Here is an 18,422-nt window from a genome sequence, read left to right on the forward strand (position 1 = left end):
CCATCTTTAATGCAGATGTTTGGAGCTACAGAGGTATAGAGTTAAATATTTGGCATATTATTAAGGTATTTAGACATTTGTTTAAAATCTAAATTTACAAATGTAAGATAATTCATCTGAAGAAGTTGTATTGATTTGAATAGAATTAATTAAATTAAAAGTACACTTTTAATTGATTAAAAGTGTATGTTCAAAGTACACAAAGTATAATAATTTTAAGATAACTGTAGATCAGTTTAGAACAACTAACATTTGGACCATCTTTTCCCACTTGTCCACTTCCACTGGAGGAATGTGATTGGACGGCACACGCCCTCTACGTCAGCGCGCAATACACATGTCTTTTAGAGAAACTTGTTCTCACACTTCACTTCACTGCTGCCCAGTCCTTCCTCAGGTCTTCGCCTGTGTCCTCATGACACTTTTGATTCCACTGGAGGATAAAGCTTTAACACGAAAAAATGTGTCTTTTGTCTAAACGGAAGTATTCGGTCAAATTTGTCCTTTGATAGACCTTGGATACGTCTTGAAGAAAGGTAGGCGCACCTGAACTCACTGCTGATCGCTACGCAATCTGTGGCTATTACCTCGTTCAAATGAATCGTCACACGTATTTACAAAGTTGTCCAGAGTTTTTGTCTTTTCTTTTGAGAGTCTTAGGGATTTTTTTAATGTCCTTATGATATCTTTAACTTTATAAGGCAAAAGGAAATATCAAAGTTATTGGAGTTGGATTTATACATTTTTTTCATTTTATATTTACAATAATACTAAAGTAAGCCAGTATAATTTTTACCTCACGTTTCGTTTTAACCTCTGTCAATGTTGCTCTGGGTACTATCAGAAGAGCTGCTCGTTAAAAGCTAAATTAGGAGCTCAAATGTGTCTTGAAAACCACTGCTACAAAGCACGCAGGCCTTAAGAACTCTCTTTCCTTCTGTTTCATTGACTTCACATCTGTGGATTCTTATGCTCACCTACCTGTTTTTCTGTATCTAACTCCGCGTTCTCAATTTGCAGACTGAAATGGACATGGATAATCTAAGCTGCCCTTACAATGAGTCCATGGCCTTCTTCTACAACAATGTCAAGGCAGACGACAAGTGGAACGAAACCCAGCTCATCTTGGTCCAGGTCGTGGGCTCTCTGTTCTGCTGCTTTATCCTGTGTTCAAACGCCATGGTCATCGCAGCCGTCATTACCAACAAGAGATTTCACTATCCCTTCTACTATCTCCTGTCCAACCTGGCAGCCTCGGACTTCCTGGCAGGGGTTGCATATGTGTACCTGATGTTCAACACGGGAAAAGTTTCACGAGAGCTCTCTGTCCAGGGCTACTTCATCCGACAAGGACTTCTGGACATCAGCCTCTCCGCATCACTGACGAACCTGCTCGTGATCGCTTTGGAGCGCTACATATCCGTCTTGAGCTGGAAAGTCCACAGTAACCTGACCAAGAGGAGGGTGACCTTGCTCATTGTACTGGTGTGGGCCATTTCCATCTTTATGGGAGCAGTCCCGAGTCTGGGCTGGAACTGCATTTGCAACCTGCCTGACTGCTCCCAACTGGCTCCCCTTTTCAGCAGGAGCTACCTCATTTTTTGGTCCTTGTCTAACTTGTTACTGTTCCTCATTATGGTGGCGATCTACCTGAGGATTTACATGTATGTGAAAAGGAAGACGTCGATGCTCACCCCGCACACCAGCGGCTCCATCAATAGGAAAAGGACGCCCATCAAGCTCATCAAGACCGTCATGGTGGTTCTTGGTAGGTTTCCTGTCACCTAATTATGATTCAACAACTGCTATTATGAGTCACATCATCGTCGTCATCGTCTCGTTAGAAAATACTACTTTTCTGAGTCATTACATCACACAGCTGAAATACGACTTGAGCTCTTTCCTAATCTACAGGTAGCAATAGGCTCACGCTGGTATTCTAATCATTTTTGTAAACTTGCATAGCTTTAGACGGCTGATTTCAAAGTACCTAAATGCTATACACCATCTGTCTCTCTTCACAGGACTTTTCATAAGAGATTTGAATAATGTATTTTTGTTCAGGGCTTGTAATGGGATACTATTCAATGGGATAGGTTCCATTCCCTGCCCTTTCACTGGAAATAATGGAGAGAAGAATCACTTTGTATATTTCCTGCTAAACCTGGTATTGAATGAACAGCTTATCTGTATTTTAAACATTCAATACTCGCGTGCAATAGACAGTTTTTCCTACTGCTGCTAAGGCTGTGCAAGTCTGGATCCACCACAGTGGCCTTCAATGAGTGTCCCCTACTCCACAGTCCCCACCCAGCACAAAGAATAAGGCTCAACCTGTACTTAAGGACCTTGTCAATTGCTTTCAGATGCTTTGTGGACTTTGGCGTCTTTACTTGAGGGTTGACTTGAGCTGAGCGTTGGCATGACTGTACACATCGTAAAACAAAAGGCTGTTAACCCTTGAGGAACTGCATTTGATATCGCAATTTATCCAAGATAATGCAACAAAAATGGCTGGTCTTAGACTGTCTCAGGTGCGTACAGGACAAACCAGTTTGAGAGGACAAATGCGAATGATGCTTTATTGCAGCTGCGCAGAACAACAATGGATAAGACATGAAAATGCACGACTGAAACGTTTTCTAAACATTTTGTTGGTTCTAATAATAATGAAGTAGCCATTTTCCACAAAACCGCAGACATGTACCTATAAAACCTGCCCACATGCCTTGGTTGGAGAAGAGGAACTAATCCCCCACTTGTTTGAAGCGGTGTATAATAGCTCTTGTTTTGTCAGCAGTTGCATTGTAGCAGAAAGATGCTGGTGGTGCAGACAAGTTAGTGCTTGTGGCTTTCTTTCACAGCCGTCTGAATGGCTTAAGGAGATCTCTTTTATGCCCAAACATGTCTCAAATGTGTGCCTTAGTGCCCTGCGCCCTACCATTATTTACCAAACACAGCATTTGATATTTAGCAAAATGGAAGTCTGTTACTTGTGCTAACATGCAGCTTGTCTATTATAGTTTAGTCTCGCATGCTTTTCACAGTGCTAAGTATTATGTAAATACACCTGACATCCTAACATGAATCTTTTTTACAATGTCAGCGAAACACAGAACCGAGTTAATGAAGACATTTGTTTCCTTTTTTTTCCCTCAGGGGCTTTTGTTTTTTGCTGGACTCCCGGGTTGGTGGTCCTGCTGCTGGATGGCCTCCACTGCACCAGCTGTAATGTGGTCAAGTTAAAACGCTGGCTGCTGCTGCTGGCTGTGCTCAACTCTGTCATGAACCCCTGCATCTACTCGTACAAAGACGAGGAGATGTGGGCCACGTTTAAGAACCTCCTGCGCTGCATTGGGAACGGGACCAGGAGGCAGCGGTCCACAAGAGCCAACACCCGACCCCACAGCTCCGGGCAGGACACGGGCACAAGCAGTCAGCCCCCGTCAGAGGAGATAAAACATGATGACCAGGAGATACTTAAGACTTGAAGTTCCTGTTCCTGTCTTTCTCCTTCAGTATTTCTGATGTACACTGGTCCGCGATGCATTCTTTTTGACATTTTGATGGTACTGTGACGGACAGTGCCTTGTCATTTGGACGTTAATGGACACACTGAGACACTGGCTCATTGCATCCATTTGCATCACTCTTACTCACTCATTCTTACACCAGTGTGCACAGACACTGGGGGCTCACGGACACAACAGCTGAATCCACCTGCTGGAGCGGGGATCCTACTGCCAACCTTCCAATCAATGGGCAGTTGTTCCTAAGCGACTTCTAAGCCCTTCTCATTTAGGTGTGAATAGTAGAAGATACAGTACTGGACCATTTCTGAACTTGTTATAGATTTTCATCTGCAATGTGTAAAATATGTATGTTTAGTTATTTATAGACCGTCTGCTGTATTGTGTTTGAATTGTAAAGCTGGTAGGAGCTTATTCACATACTTTTCCTACATACTTACCTCTACAAACGTCCCTTTAGAGACACAACTCCCACAAGGTTTTTCCCCGTGTGCGTCACCCATGTGTAGTCATTTTTCCCTGCAGCAGCTTGTACACGGAACTTGTTCTACCTGTAACGCACTCACCGCTGGTGTGATGCAAGAGCAGCACACCTGAAGGCGCAGGGCTGTAAATGTTGCGACACACTGGATTTCTTTCTGTCGAGTGAGCTTGACATGGGACTGAAGCAGACTCTGACGGCTCGGAGTGATGAGACCACGGCTCAAACATTTACAAGCTTTGACTGCTGCTGTCCTGTTGTCTCAATGCGGTGACTTCATTGTTTTTATATGACAAGACTGAAACTTGTACCACATACACCTTCCCTGTGGAGTGTATCTTGATTTTGATAACTGTTTGTAGCCCACTAAATATACAAGTGTCTCACACATAATGTAGTGTCATTTTCATTATTTCATGCATCATAAAAATGTTATCTGATATGTAGCAGAAATGTGTCTGTAAAAACAATGTGTCCTGCCCTGGCATTGTAAAAGTGGTGGAAGGGATATTTTGTTGCCCAATTGTGCACAAACAGTTCATTCTAGCATTCTTATTGGCGCAAACCGCACTTCCTGCCTGTTTGTTATGCAACAAAAAAAATTAATGTTGAGAGTAGTGCACGTCTAAAAATAGGAATAAGAAGAAACGGCACTCAAAAGTAATTGTTGTGCTTCTGATTGAATAATGACGCAGGAAGCTTTGAAAGCATTTCAAGGTCAATTGGTGCTCGACTGTTGGTGTTTGGGCTCATACCTGTCATCAGCACAACTGCCAAACAAAAGAATCACAAACACTGCAGGCATTAATACAACGGTACTTTAGATGTAACTTTTTTAGATGTAACTTTTTTATTCAACTTGTATCATTTGTTATGCATGTTTTATATACTGAAAAAAGGCTTATGAAACTGTTACAAAGTGTGACATGGCCTGACTCTGCAGCTGTAATAGACATTAGTGAAAAAACGGTTACATTTCACATGAATACTCAAAAGTGCTGTTTTTGTCATTCAGGAAACCATCAGATTGTGCCACGTGTAATTTATGATGGCAAAATCACTTATTTCTGATTGTTTTCAAATATGCGTTATCTATGGCTGTATATAGTATATCACTATACCTTGCTTGACTGTCAGAAAGACTAGACGTGATACTTATTACAGAGATGTTTATAAACCTTGTCATGTTGTTTTTTTTATTCTAAGGCTTGCTGTAAAACCTCCCAAATTTATTGTTTGCTGCTTCTGTAATAGTGAAGGTGAACTCAAGTACAGTCTAAATGAGCGCAATAAAGCTATGATTGCAGACCCTCTTGAGCTGATTGGACAATTATAGAGGAGGGACAGGGGCTACATGTGGTGGGTCACTGGTTTTGGCGCATCAGAAGTCTTAAGCAGGACCAGGAGCAGCGGACCCTCATGGCTTTACAGACTGTGGTGATTCTCTACTTCTGTTTCCTTCTTGTAAGTCTCTTTTTTGTTTTTTCATCATATTGTGTGAAATGTCATATTGTGAAATGTTTATACTGGGATTGCATTTAAGACACGGATGCTTTGTTCTATGCTTTAAGCCTGTTGTATTTCCATATGCGCAGCAATATAATCACACTGTGTCATTATTTGTGGGGAAATCAGCTCAGCTTTTGTTAGCTTGTCAAAAACACTTGTTGCCATGAAGCCTTGTGCAGGCTATTTGTACATTACCAGATCACCTCTTAGTGACAGTGCTTTTCCTCCATATATCCACATATCCACATATCCAATCTAAACTAATTGTGTTGCAGGGAATTAATGGCTGGCACGACTTGGACAACACGGAGTATGACTGTTGGCCAATCAACAGTCCAAATGATTATAACATGATAAGCTGCGGTGGTGAGTTAAACTAAATGCTGGCCTTATCTTGGACAAAAAAAACAAGGAGCATTTTGTTTGATAGGTCTGGAGATGGCATGGGTACAAAGGCCCCCAGAGAAAGTGACCGACGGCGAGGAGTTCAACGTCTCATACACAGTTACAGCATCAGATTCCTTCTACGAATATGCAGTGAAGAACAAGATATTCCAGTTCAGGTGAGCGTCCTTTTGTTATCACCTGGCATCCCAAACGTCTGCCTTGCCCAAGTTTGGTAGAAAATTATATGCTGCAAGACACGATACAAATGTCCCACATTTTAAACGATAATCAGTGTTTTAGAGGTTCTGCAAGTTATTTTATGGAGAGTAGAGGCAAATATCTATGTGTTAGCTGGACACAATTGTAATCGTATGTATTTCACAAAACAAAATTGTGGATTTGTGTAAATATTGGTCCTATAATTGCCAAAAACAGTTGTTATCAAACTATGGAGGGGTTAACGCTGGTGGTACTAGAGCCGCTTCAGGTGGTACTTGGGCTCATCTGCAGGTCTTCATTTGGAGCCACTTTTAAATGTTGTTTTGTTTTGGTCCACTTTTGGTGAGTCCTTGTTTATTCCTATATTAGTCCTACTGTAAATCAACCAAACCTTTCATCAGAATAAGAATCAGAATAGTTTTTATTGCCATTGTTTGAGAACAGGTTCACAAACTAGTCTGCACCGAGAAAAAAACATGTATTTTGTTAAACAGCGAAACATTTAAAAGCAGATCAGGCCTGCTCACAAAAACATACAAGCCATACGGTACACCACAACACAATCTCACAATTGATCTACATTCCTGCTTAAGATCTGGGGGCGACAGTAGTTAATATAGTCTTATAACTAAGAGGTTGGCGGTTTGTGCATGGCCAAGACACTTCATCCACATTGCTCCCTGCTCCCCTACACAAATAAAGACCATATTACTCAAAGCGCCAAATCAAATATTTTTCTTTTGTTGTACCTGGTGGCCTAGAATTTTAACCATAAACATGAGCAGCAAATTCTTGCCCTAAAAAACCCCCCTTTTTTCTACATTTTTTTTAAACCACTAAACTATAGAATCATTACATCATTACGATATCGCGCAAACAAAATGACTCGAGCTCACTATTTTATTTGTCGTAATGTCCTTCATAACTACAGTGATGCTGCAGATGCGAAGCGGTTCTGCGACGACCACGAATGCCCAGCAAATTGGAACAATGCGAATGAGATGAACTGCTGTGTTTACCACGCCAACATCCACTCCTGCCCCCTCAGCCTCATGGTTACTCTTTTTTATTTACACTTAATATCTATAGGTCTGTGGATGTTTCCTGAGGAAGCAGATTTGAGTATGCAAACTGTAACTTGTTATCTCCTGTCAGAAACACGGGGGAATCTGTGGGCCGTGGATCCCTGATGACGGCAAAATAGTCACCCACACGGCCTCCAAAGCAGGCAAGATGACTCAGAAATACTGGAATTCTAAGGTAAACCAGCCAAATCAAAGCTAGGGGGTTTTAATAAATACTCCCATGTGTACTTCCGTGCAATGCAGAGATTTATAAGATGTTTTAACTGAAGTCCCAACTTGCCTTAAGCTTTATAGCCTTAAAAGTAAATCTGTCCTGCAGCCAACTTAAACATTTGTCTGTTATCATGAAATGTTTGCCGACTGTTGGCTTACATGGCAGTCTTTCACGTGCCTCCATTGTGGCTCTTTGAATTCTTCACCACATTTCTTTTATTTAAACTAGAAAATTGCCACTCAGACTTGTAAAATAATTTCAGATTGATTTAAACTACTTTGGTCTGTGTTAGGTGGTGTTGATTCACATAGGTCTCACCTCAGTGATTGCCCATATTAAAATTGGGCAAATGCATGCGGCTCTGGAGTCGACAGTGCAAGTTGTCAGCGCTCAAGGTCAGCTATGAATATCACTTTTTGTGATTCATTGTGTTGTCAAGGTAATAATCTGAAAAATGTGTTTCTGAATCTTTATTTCTTTAGTGTGCGGGGACAATGTTTGTGAGCTTGAGGAGAGTTGTCTGAATTGTCCGGCCGACTGTGGCATCTGCCCCATGCCCATCACCATCAAAGTGGCCATTGGGCTCCCGGTCGCCCTCTTCTGCAGTGGATTCATCTTGACCTTAGTGGTCAGGTCCATTAATTTTTCACAAAGCTTTGTAAAGAACAGTATGTGTATGAATCCTTACTGTTTTTATGTTGAACTGCAGTGGCTTCAGTACCAGAAGCAGAAGATGTTCTGGGATGAAAGCTGGATCATAAACTACAACAACATAGTATTTGGTAAAAGGCCTGACACTTTTTTTTGCATCTTTTAACAACCTTACTTTGTAGCGTGTAGTTGTACAAAAGTCTGCACTGTGCGCAGGTAAACTTTGTTACATGGGCATTGGGAGCACAATGAGCCTGCAGCATGTCAAGAGCCACTCGACACTGAGCCAAACCACTGACGTTACTGTGTGCACTGGGTTCAACACCTCCTTCAAGCAAGGGTTTATTCAACCAGGCATCTAGTAAGAGAAGAGCTTTATTTATTCAGGTTCACCTGTCTGAAACTCTATATACCTATATTTTCTCCCACTAACTCAACAATAAGGCCAACTCGCCTTATTATTTCAGCTCAAGCTTCTAAAGCAAAGCGTGCTCTCTGCAGTTGAATTAATTTATTCTTCTGTAAGCAGTAATGAAATTACATACTGTAAATTGTTTCAGTGATGGGAAGACAGTGGCTGTGAAGCACATCCAGAAGAAAAACTTCACCCTGACTAAAACCATCAGGAAAGAGGTGAAAGAAGTCAGGTAAGGACATCTGCCAAATAGAGGGATACAGAACAACATAATATAATATTAACTTTGGATGAACAGGCAACTGGACCACCCAAATCTTTGCAAGTTCATTGGGGGCTCCATTGAAGTGCCTTACGTGAGCATTATCACTGAGCATTGCCCCAAAGGAAGTCTGTCGGACGTCCTGCTCAATGATGACGTTCCCATCAACTGGGGTTTCAGGTGATTTATCAAATATATTCAATTATTTTCTACACATACAAAAACACTGCAAGGGAGGCCGGATTGCCCTATCCAGTCATATGTACGCTTGGTTTTAGCCACTGGATCTGGCAACCTATAGTAGTTGCTATGGGCTTCCTGATTGGACATCTGGCAAGAAGCAAATACAATAATATAAACATGTACAAATTTAACATCATGAAAAATCAATATTTTCCTCTGTACATGTTTAGTTCATATCTAGGTCATGTTTATGAAATATTTAAATGATTTGTACATACCCTACCTTTAAATAGTGTTAAAACAGGGAAAATGCAGAACATATATTCAGTTTGGCACCTCTTATTAGGCAGGTGGCTATACTTACACAGTCTCAATCAAATCAACAGTTTTTGACGGTTTTCCTGCTCTCACACAAATTGTAATTCAAGTTACTTTCCCCTCAGACTTTCCTTTGCCACTGATGTTGCCCGTGGGATGGCCTATCTTCACCAGCATAAGGTGTTTCACGGGAGACTCCACTCCAGAAATTGTGTGATCGATGACCGCTGGGTGTGCAAAATCTCAGGTAACCAAATTGCGTGATGAATGTGAAACTCTATTACAAACAGGTAAAGCTCTGGGGGCGATAAGGCCGTAAACAAGCTTTTATTGCACTCTTTACCAAGCAGCTGTGTTATTATCAGAGTGCATAAACAACACGTGCAGACGGGTGTTTTCCTGTTTGGTTGCAGATTATGGGCTCACTGCGTACAGGAAGGTGGACTTTGAGGCAATGAGCAATGGTTTCAACTGTGGCGACGTCAACCGCGTGTACTGCGCTCCCGAGGTCCTACTGGGGAGCAGCTCCAACATGACACAAGCTGCAGATGTGTACAGGTAGCTTAAACTTGTGCAGCGCTTGTGATTTATAAACATCTTAGCACCTCTGTCCACTTTTCGGCAGCTCATTATCTTCTCTCAGTGCACAATAATTACTCACTTTACTCCTAAATCTCATTTATTAAGATTAGGACCAGGCACAACAGATTCATGTTGGATAAAATAAACACCCTCTTTCTTTTCATGTCTATGGGGTGGCCAAAAGGGGCACCGGCCACCCCTGAAATCCACCCTGCTCATATTGGAAACCGCAGAATTCAGTTCCATTTTATTTATAATACATGACCAAACAAATACAAATGTTGGAAACGAGAATGCTGAATTTGAAGTGTTTGTGGCAGTATCATACTGTAACTAAGTGTCCCCCAGGGCGACCCTGGTATAAAATGCCAAGAAACGCCTCTGCTTACAATACACATGGCTGGGAAAATACACAAAATTATACATTTCCTCTGCATTTCTCCTCAGCTACTCCATGATTCTGGTTGAGATTGCGACTCGCTCTGACCTCATTTCAGTGAGTATGGCAGCCTTAGATTACAACCTTCGGCTTCTTTTTGATCTTGGCAACAAGCAGCCTCTTTCAACAGGACCAAGCTGAAGGAGCAAGGATAGATATCATGTGGCGCCCCCCTTTGCCTGAAGTCAAAGCAGGCAAGGCGGATACTGACTGCCCAAGTCAATTTGAGTATTGTGAGGTGAGTGTGTTACAAATAAAAATAGTCATATATATACATATTGGAATAAGTCATATATATTTGGAACAGCTAATAAAGAAGTGCTGGTCTCATAACATCACCATGAGGCCCACGTTTGAGCAAGTGAGAAAAATGCTTGACAAGATGAACCCACACAAAGTCAGCCCTGTGGACATGATGATGAATCTGGTAACAGGCCAATGACAGTACCATATCACAGCTCACAGTAAAAGGCTATTAAACTTTGCTGAGTGTTTTAAATCGTAGATGGAGAAGTACAGCAAGCATCTGGAGGCCATAGTCGCAGAGAGGACACAGGATCTGCTGCAAGAGAAGCAGAAGACTGATCAACTTCTATATAGTAAGTCATCACAAAAACAAACAAGCACCTAAACGCTTTATGTTAAAGGGTGTTCGTTAAGTATTAATGAGGTGTAATTAAGCATTAATATTCTGCTTATACACATCTATAGTCCACACAACAGCAACAAAAACTATTTTTTGAGGCAAGATTAATTACGATGGACTGGTTTTATGATTTTTGTGTGTTTGTGTTTATCAGTAGGCCAAGATGAATGAGAGTGTGTTTGAAAGTTGGACGGCACGGTGGCGCAGCAGTTAGCGCTCACGCCTCACAGCTAGAAGGTCCCGGGTTCGATTCCCACCTGGACCGGGGCCTTTCTGTGTGGAGTTTGCATGTTCTCCCCGTGTCTGCGTAGGTTTCCTCCGGGTACTCCGGTTTCCCCTACCACTAAAAACATGTACAATAGATTCTTAATCTCAGTGGGACTATCCTGGTTAAATAAAGGTCAATAATAAAATAATAAGTGCAAGTGTGGGACAACGGATGCAAATTAGCCCAAGGCTACAGTCCGGTGTGGTGTGTTTACATGCATGAGACCCGCTGTCCTGACCAAATAAACAAAAATAGTGCTTCCAAAGTCTGCCATTTGATGCCATCTAGTGGCCTCTTTTTCAGAAAAGCACCTTTTTGTAAATGTTTTGCATGTGTTTCCAGGCATGCTCCCAAAGCCAGTGGCAGATGATCTTCGCCAAGGTCGAACAACAGCAGCTCAAAGCTTTTCCAATGCCTCCATCTATTTCAGGTTGAATTATCCTTCACTTTATCAAAGCAGACATAATAGTAATACTGTATATAATTGTCTTTATCTCCAAAGTGATATTGTTGGATTCACTCAACTGTCTGGATCCAGCACTCCTCATCAAGTTGTGGATTTTCTAAATCAGCTGTACACAACCTTTGACGACATCATTGACAATTATGATGTTTACAAAGTGGAGACCATAGGGGATGCCTGTAGGTCTAAATATAAATATATTTTTCTGTTGCTATACCCGAAGGAAATTATACATTGTTTATTCTACTCTCCTTTTGACATTGGATATTGATCTTCCATAGACATGGTGGTCTCTGGGGTGCCCGAAGAAAATGGCATCAATCATGCAGGAGAAACAGCCAGTATGGCTCTAGATTTGGTCAATGTCTGTCACAACTTCAAGATCCCACACAAACCCAACACTCAGTTAAAGATACGAGCTGGGATCCATTCTGGTATTCTTGGTTTGTAAATTAAACTTTATACTATATTGTACTATCTAGTGTTCAATATACTCCACCTTTGCCCTATAGGTCCGGTGGTTGCTGGAGTGGTTGGCACTAAAATGCCACGGTACTGTTTGTTTGGCGACACTGTAAACACAGCATCTCGTATGGAATCAACAAGTGAAGGTAGCAAACATATAGTCTTACTTTTTGCCTGTGTCAATATTTAACTTTCCTGGGCTCGCCATGCTCTACTTACTATAGCTATGTACAATTACTGTAATTGCATCTGTTAAAAAAACAACAAAAAAAACAATCCCCTAATTAAAACACTGAGATGAAGACTGAAGTGACTGTCCTCGACTGTCCTCCTCACATTATCTCTAATCCTGATTTATCTGTTGGTCCAGCTCTTAAGATTCAGGTGAGCGACACTACAGCAGAACTGCTCCATTCTCTCAAGGGTTATATCCTGACCTGTCGAGGTGCACTCAATGTCAAGGTAATATATTTTATCACAACATAATGTTTCATTTGTTTTTGTTTTTTAACACGCTGAATGGCCAACATTTCACCATTCATCCCCCTTTTTCCAGTGTGTGTGGTTTATGAATGACTGTGTGAGAGTGAGAGTGAGTGAAAGGATATGGAATTTAGCCTTTGACTAAAATCCCTTTTGTTAACAGCAGTTTGTGTTGTGTCAAACCAAACAAACAAAATTCCTGTCATTGTGTTTATGAGCTAACCTGCAGAGAGCCAGAGTGATATAACAATTAATATTAACCTGTTGTTTTTTGTTATTTTATTTTTTTTCAGAGAAAATGAAAAATGGGTGTGCATGCTCTTTTCACTTTCAATTTAATTTTGTTTTGTCAGGTTTCTGTCCCTTTGTAACCTAAGCCCTGGTCTTGGGTGGTGCCAGATCACGAGAGGAGGAGTTTGACGCTTAATGTAATGTCTAGGCTTCAGCTGCTGCTATCTACCCCCAGACCAGAGCAAATGGCTTTATTTAAAATTCAAAAGGCACACATGTTCTGTAATCTGACTCCCCTGTCTTTTTTTCTTGTATTGTCAGGGCAAAGGGGAGATGACCACATGGTGGCTCGATGCAAAGCAAGATAATTACATGGATCCACTGCATACACCGTCTGAATCAACAAAAGTCCCAGTTCCAGTCAGCAACTAGGTTATTCTTTAAGAGCTTCATAGATTTGCATAGACCTAATGAATTGTTTATACAAAAACTGATCCACAGCTAATAGTTGAAATATGTCTGTACAGAAAAAAGTGTTCTCTATGTTTCTGCTTGCTTGTATTGCAACTTTATTTAATTTGTCGTCCTAGTTGAGGTTTTTAAAGTTGTCAGCTGGACTGGGTTACTTGAGTCCAGTTTACATTTATGAATGTCTCTGCTACAATCAAAACCTCCTGAACAACTGAAAGTTTACACACAAAGGAATTCAATGTATATTTAAAAGAAACAAACAATTTTTTTTTTATTTAGGCTTATATGCTACTTGTTGCTACTTGTTGTTGTTCTAAGAAACAATGAGGTATTTTTAGAAGACCACAGTACACCTCATCTGCTGCTTTAAAATGTGCAATAAAATGCTTTTAAATGTGCGGTGCGGTGTGTTCTTTGCTCGTGTAATCATCGGCCAATCACATTGAACTGTGTTTGGTTGCTATTGACAACGATGCAGCCAATGAGCCGCTAGTTTGGTTGCGTGCCTTTCATGTTCGTTTGCAGCAACAAACCATTGGAGTTTTCTTCAAGAAAACGAGTCATTTCAAGGATACACTTTTTGCTTTTCTCTGTCCTCAAGTAAGTAATTGAGTATAAGAAAGACTGCGGACAGTGCTTAGCCCTCCGATCCAGACAATCAGCATGTTAGCGAAGGTCTGAAGAAGAAATATGGGTCTTAATGTAACGTTACGTTCAAACCTGTCCGGAGCTAACGCTGCAACATGCTTTTTTGTTTTTGTGGCAGCTGCTTAGATGTGTTTGTGATGACACAACAGAGAACCGTGCTTTTTGTTCTGATTTTACGGCACCAGAAGACACCATATCTTGGCGTTCATTGAGCCATAGGGAAGAAGGTACAGGCTATATACCTGCTCCAGGGATTGCAATTTCCTGACCCGGAGTACTCTGATTGAACAATATAATTAAGCATTCTGCTACAAAGATCCACAGCGAAATATTTGTGATCATGTGGATTATAAAGGCCTGGCTGTTGAGACAGTTGGGTTGTATCATAAATGAACCTGTCCCCAAGAAAAGAAAGGTCACTAGTTGCAAGGTTGGTGTAAGCTGGCTGGGTCTGGGGTTTAAGCTCTGTAGAGGCAGGCTCACCATCTGTTTTAACCAGACTAAGTGTCATTGAACCAAAAGGTAGGGGACTAGCCTTCCACTGTGAATCAGCATACTTACTGTAGGCCTGGATTGAACATTTTCGGGTTCAAAAGAGGTATTAATCTTAAATTGATTATATTACATCATTATATGAACTCAAAAACTAGTATACTAGCATCTATTGAGTAGCCAGTATCTATTTCATGTCTTGTGTTAAGGTGTTGTGTTTTGTTTGTTCTATTTTGCTCTGTGCATGTTTAGGATTAGCCAGATCAGTTTATGATAATAGCATTTAGATAAGACAGTCTCGATGTAGTCATAACAAACCCTGACTATTCAGGTAAATGACTTCAATATAAACTATAAACTATTTATATATTCTTCTTGTGTGAGTGGATGTGAGTGTAATTAATTAGGTAGGTAGACAATCTTTAATCTGGATTTTACACTCAGCCATGTGGACTGTCATTGTCTTAATACTAATTACAGTGGTACTGAATGAGCGCTGCTAATCTGACCCTCTATTTCAGGAGCAGGTGTGCGTCTGTGGATTTTGGATCAGTCCACGTGAACCCTGCACATGTAGCACAAGATCCAGACTTGTAGCCTGAACGCTGCACAGCAACAATGCCAGAGTCATTTCTTGGTGAGTAAATCTAATAAAAACTTCCGTTACGTTAGTTGTAAAGGAAATAATTTGGTCTGACTTCTTCTGATAGATATCAAGGACAGTGACAGCAGTCCTGTTGAATATAGAGCATCTCCCCAAAGGCTCCTTACCCAGGCAACGCTGCACAGAAGCTCCGTCCTCTCTTCTTTTTGCACAGAGGAAAATGTGCAAGAATGTCTGTTCCATATTACCCAGGTCGGTGTCCCCTTTGTTGTGCTATTGTGTGTCTTGTCATTTTGCTTAAACATTTCCTTTCCTTTCACCTTTTCGTAGGAACTGGCATCTCTTGGCCTGTCTCCAGTTGGGACAGGGTGCGAAAGACGCTCAGAGCTCGATGTTGTAGCTGTGCTTAATTGCATGCATGACCTGATTCAGCTGCACCGCAGGGAACTCAGGACACTAGAAAACATGGAAGTGGAGCAGCTGAAATCAAACAGCAGCATAGACTACCTGCAAATCACAAGCACTCAGCTAAAGGTATTATTGTAGCAAGCAGATTCTCAAAGATTTCCAAAGTTATAGATTAAGTTTGTGTTGTTTTTTTTAAAGGAGCAACTTGAACTCGGTAAAAGAGAAAACACTGGACTTCTTGAGAGAGAACGACAACTACAACTCAAAGTAAAGAGCTTGGAAAACCACCTGAAAAACGAAAAAGAAGAGGTAGCTTGTTCGATTATGAATACAAATAGTTCTTCTATACAGCCTGAACATAACAATATGATGTTTTCCTTCAGTTGCAAAAACTTCAGAATACTATTGCGAACCGAGCAAGCCAGTACAATCATGAAATGAAGAGGAAAGAACGAGAATTCAACAAATTGAAGGAACGCCTGAATCAACTGCTTTCTGACAAAAAAGAAAGAAAGCAAGGTCGAGCAATAGTTTTTAACACAAATTTAAATGTTTTCTTTTTTATTCTGTTTTTATGATGTCATTTTGGTTTCACCATTTCAGCCATTGATGTGTTAAACACCATTGGACGTGCAGATGGGAAGCGTAGTCTTTGGAAAACTGACAAGACAGAAGCCAGGTGACTTTTTTCACAAGTCCAATATTATTGATCCGGAAAAACCTGTATTTTACAGCATTGTTTAAAATGTTCCACCTACAGGCACGAAGGAGAGATGTACAAGACTCTGCTGAATGATTATGATAACCGACAGCGAGAGTTACTGCTGGAAAATGCTGAGCTCAAGAAAGTGTTGGAAAATCTGAAGAAAGACATGGTGTCCATTCTCAAAACAAAAAAGACGTCAACAAAAAATGATAGATGTGGAACTTTTCAGGTTAGGCAAATGCACATTTATTCGCATACACAAGTATTAACAAACCTGATTTTAACCCATTGATGCTTCCCGTGGGTCACAGAGAGAGGAGTCAGATGAGGAGGACATATTTGATGCCACAAAAGAAAGGGTTGAGCTGTTTAGTGATGACGCTCGAGAGAAACTCACCAATGGTATTCGTCTGCAGTGGAGAAAGCTCAAAAGCCACGTTGAAAGACTGGACAGCCAAGGTTTGTCAGGTTGTCTTGCTACATCACATTTCACAGTTTGTTGGATTGGTTGACATTGTGCCTAGAAGTCTAGCTTTTCAGTTTCTGCATTTGCGTTAACAGCTTCGTTGGTGGACGTAAGCGCCAGAAGCAATAAGGATTCTGTGTCAAGAGAAACTCATGAGGAGGAAATGCACAAACTAAGGCTGGAGATTCAACAGTGCAAAGACTATATCCGTATGCAGCAGCAGCTCCTGCAGGTGGATGTGACTCTTATAGTGTCATACCTTGCACATATTCCAGGCCCTAAATGCTTGATATTCTTTCCGTAGCGGCAGCTGAGTTCTCCGTGTGATGAAGAAGTTACATCTTTGCTGAACAACTGCTACATGCAACAGGAGAAGGAGAGGCTCAAAGGAGACTGGAAGACTTTAGAGGAACAAAGAAAGATCTTTGACAGAGAAAGAGGCAACTTTACAGAGGCAGCTATAAGACTGAGCCATGAGGTAATAATTGATAGTTGCATTTGTATTCTTCATCCTTTGTGTCCCATTTATACTTTCGTCTTATTTTCAGAGGAAAGTATTTGAGGAGAATCGTGCATTGTGGCTTAAACATCAGTTTTTGAATTCAAGTCCATTTCCAGACTCAAGCAAACCTCAAATATCAATAATAGGAAGCGCCTCTTCAATATGTAAGTGAACCTTCATACCAGCTTCTAGATTATACAACACAATATTAAACTACACCTCATCATGGTTAGTAAAGCTTACAGTCAAAGAACATTCTGTGCTGTAACGCCACAGTGCCACCTGGTGGATAGACTGAAGTACTCACATATCAAAAAATGATCAGTTATGCTCATATACTGTAGTTTGATATTGGTGTGGAGGACAGGCCAGAATTCTGTGACTGTAAAAGACACCCATAGGACCCTACCCTCCATCTGGACTTCTGACAGCAAAGTCTAGTTTACAGACTGGATTAAAAAAATCATTCTTGACCAACACAGTGTCACTTTGTCCCAGTGAGCGACCCAAAAGCGCCTGCTGAAGATGTCGCCCATGCTTTGTCTGGAGCCCCCTCATTCAAAGACATCCCAGCGACACCAGCATCTCCTGCGGGGCTGCGGTGACCAGTGAGCCTGAGACCAGGAGGAGTCACGGTACAATGTGATTTCAGAATTGAACTGAGTGCTCATGAGGTGCGGCTGCAACAAATGTAAAACGCCAAAAATAAATAAAATAATATTGTACTTTGGTAATGCCAAAAGCAAAAACAGTCCATGTATGTGGAATAGGATTTTTCTGAACTGTCTGTTACTGTATTAATATCCAACAAATAATGTCTGAAGACCTATATAGGGGTATTGTTTTGCTATTTGTCCTTGGTTGCAGTAGTACATTAAACAAACAGCTACCTTATGAGCTAAAGACATTTGAGACGTAAAAATGTCTTCTTCTGAAACACTGAAGAAACATCAAGAACCCCCCACACCTGCAGCACAGTGGAGGCGTCACAAGAGGCGCTGCAGGAAACAAGGAAAAGTTGTTAAAGTGCTGGATGAAAAGCCACTGAGACACCATCACTTTCCAAGCATTGGAAAATAAAACATGTTTAACTTTGACGATTTGTGTATTAAAATGTGAAATTAGGTTTTAAAATCTAGTATAAAACTGCACCTCCATCAATGAAAGAGATTTGCCCAGCTCCACAAGCCACAATGACTGAAAAAAAGCTAGCTCAGCCTTTGCACAGACAGCCTTCTCATTCAAAGGGATTAAAGAATAACTTCCACAGAGTCTTAAACTTTCCACTGAATAG

At 41.0% G+C, this 18,422-nt stretch overlaps 3 protein-coding genes across 3 annotated transcripts; all 3 read left to right on the top strand.

Moving 5' to 3' along the window:
* Nucleotides 1-387: 387 nt before the first annotated feature.
* Nucleotides 388-3,766, top strand: lpar3 (lysophosphatidic acid receptor 3). Its single transcript, XM_079574823.1, has 3 exons — nucleotides 388-536; nucleotides 1,021-1,768; nucleotides 3,160-3,766. Exons 2-3 carry the CDS (start codon nucleotides 1,027-1,029, stop codon nucleotides 3,489-3,491), a joined length of 1,074 nt encoding a protein of 357 aa, XP_079430949.1. The 5' UTR covers nucleotides 388-536; nucleotides 1,021-1,026; the 3' UTR covers nucleotides 3,492-3,766.
* Nucleotides 3,767-5,363: 1,597 nt separating this feature from the next.
* Nucleotides 5,364-13,455, top strand: LOC306977002 (atrial natriuretic peptide receptor 2-like). The gene is made up of 23 exons (XM_079575153.1): nucleotides 5,364-5,475; nucleotides 5,796-5,886; nucleotides 5,951-6,083; nucleotides 7,058-7,181; nucleotides 7,282-7,386; nucleotides 7,718-7,820; nucleotides 7,908-8,053; nucleotides 8,135-8,207; nucleotides 8,293-8,437; nucleotides 8,637-8,723; nucleotides 8,790-8,933; nucleotides 9,380-9,501; nucleotides 9,668-9,812; nucleotides 10,284-10,332; nucleotides 10,406-10,513; nucleotides 10,583-10,702; nucleotides 10,781-10,874; nucleotides 11,532-11,619; nucleotides 11,692-11,831; nucleotides 11,934-12,086; nucleotides 12,165-12,263; nucleotides 12,488-12,579; nucleotides 13,153-13,455. Exons 1-23 carry the CDS (start codon nucleotides 5,431-5,433, stop codon nucleotides 13,261-13,263), a joined length of 2,517 nt encoding a protein of 838 aa, XP_079431279.1. The 5' UTR covers nucleotides 5,364-5,430; the 3' UTR covers nucleotides 13,264-13,455.
* A 324-nt stretch (nucleotides 13,456-13,779) lies between these two features.
* Nucleotides 13,780-17,945, top strand: ssx2ipa (synovial sarcoma, X breakpoint 2 interacting protein a). Its single transcript, XM_079575171.1, has 13 exons — nucleotides 13,780-13,902; nucleotides 14,964-15,079; nucleotides 15,153-15,298; nucleotides 15,377-15,580; nucleotides 15,653-15,763; nucleotides 15,838-15,973; nucleotides 16,058-16,133; nucleotides 16,215-16,389; nucleotides 16,472-16,619; nucleotides 16,722-16,858; nucleotides 16,931-17,104; nucleotides 17,175-17,292; nucleotides 17,627-17,945. The coding sequence occupies exons 2-13, from the start codon at nucleotides 15,061-15,063 to the stop codon at nucleotides 17,731-17,733; spliced, it is 1,551 nt and encodes a 516-aa protein (XP_079431297.1). The 5' UTR covers nucleotides 13,780-13,902; nucleotides 14,964-15,060; the 3' UTR covers nucleotides 17,734-17,945.
* The last annotated feature ends 477 nt before the right edge of the window (nucleotides 17,946-18,422 follow it).

This window comes from Gobius niger (assembly GCF_951799975.1).
Source record: "Gobius niger genome assembly, chromosome: 17".
Classification (NCBI taxonomy): Eukaryota; Metazoa; Chordata; class Actinopteri; order Gobiiformes; family Gobiidae; genus Gobius; species Gobius niger.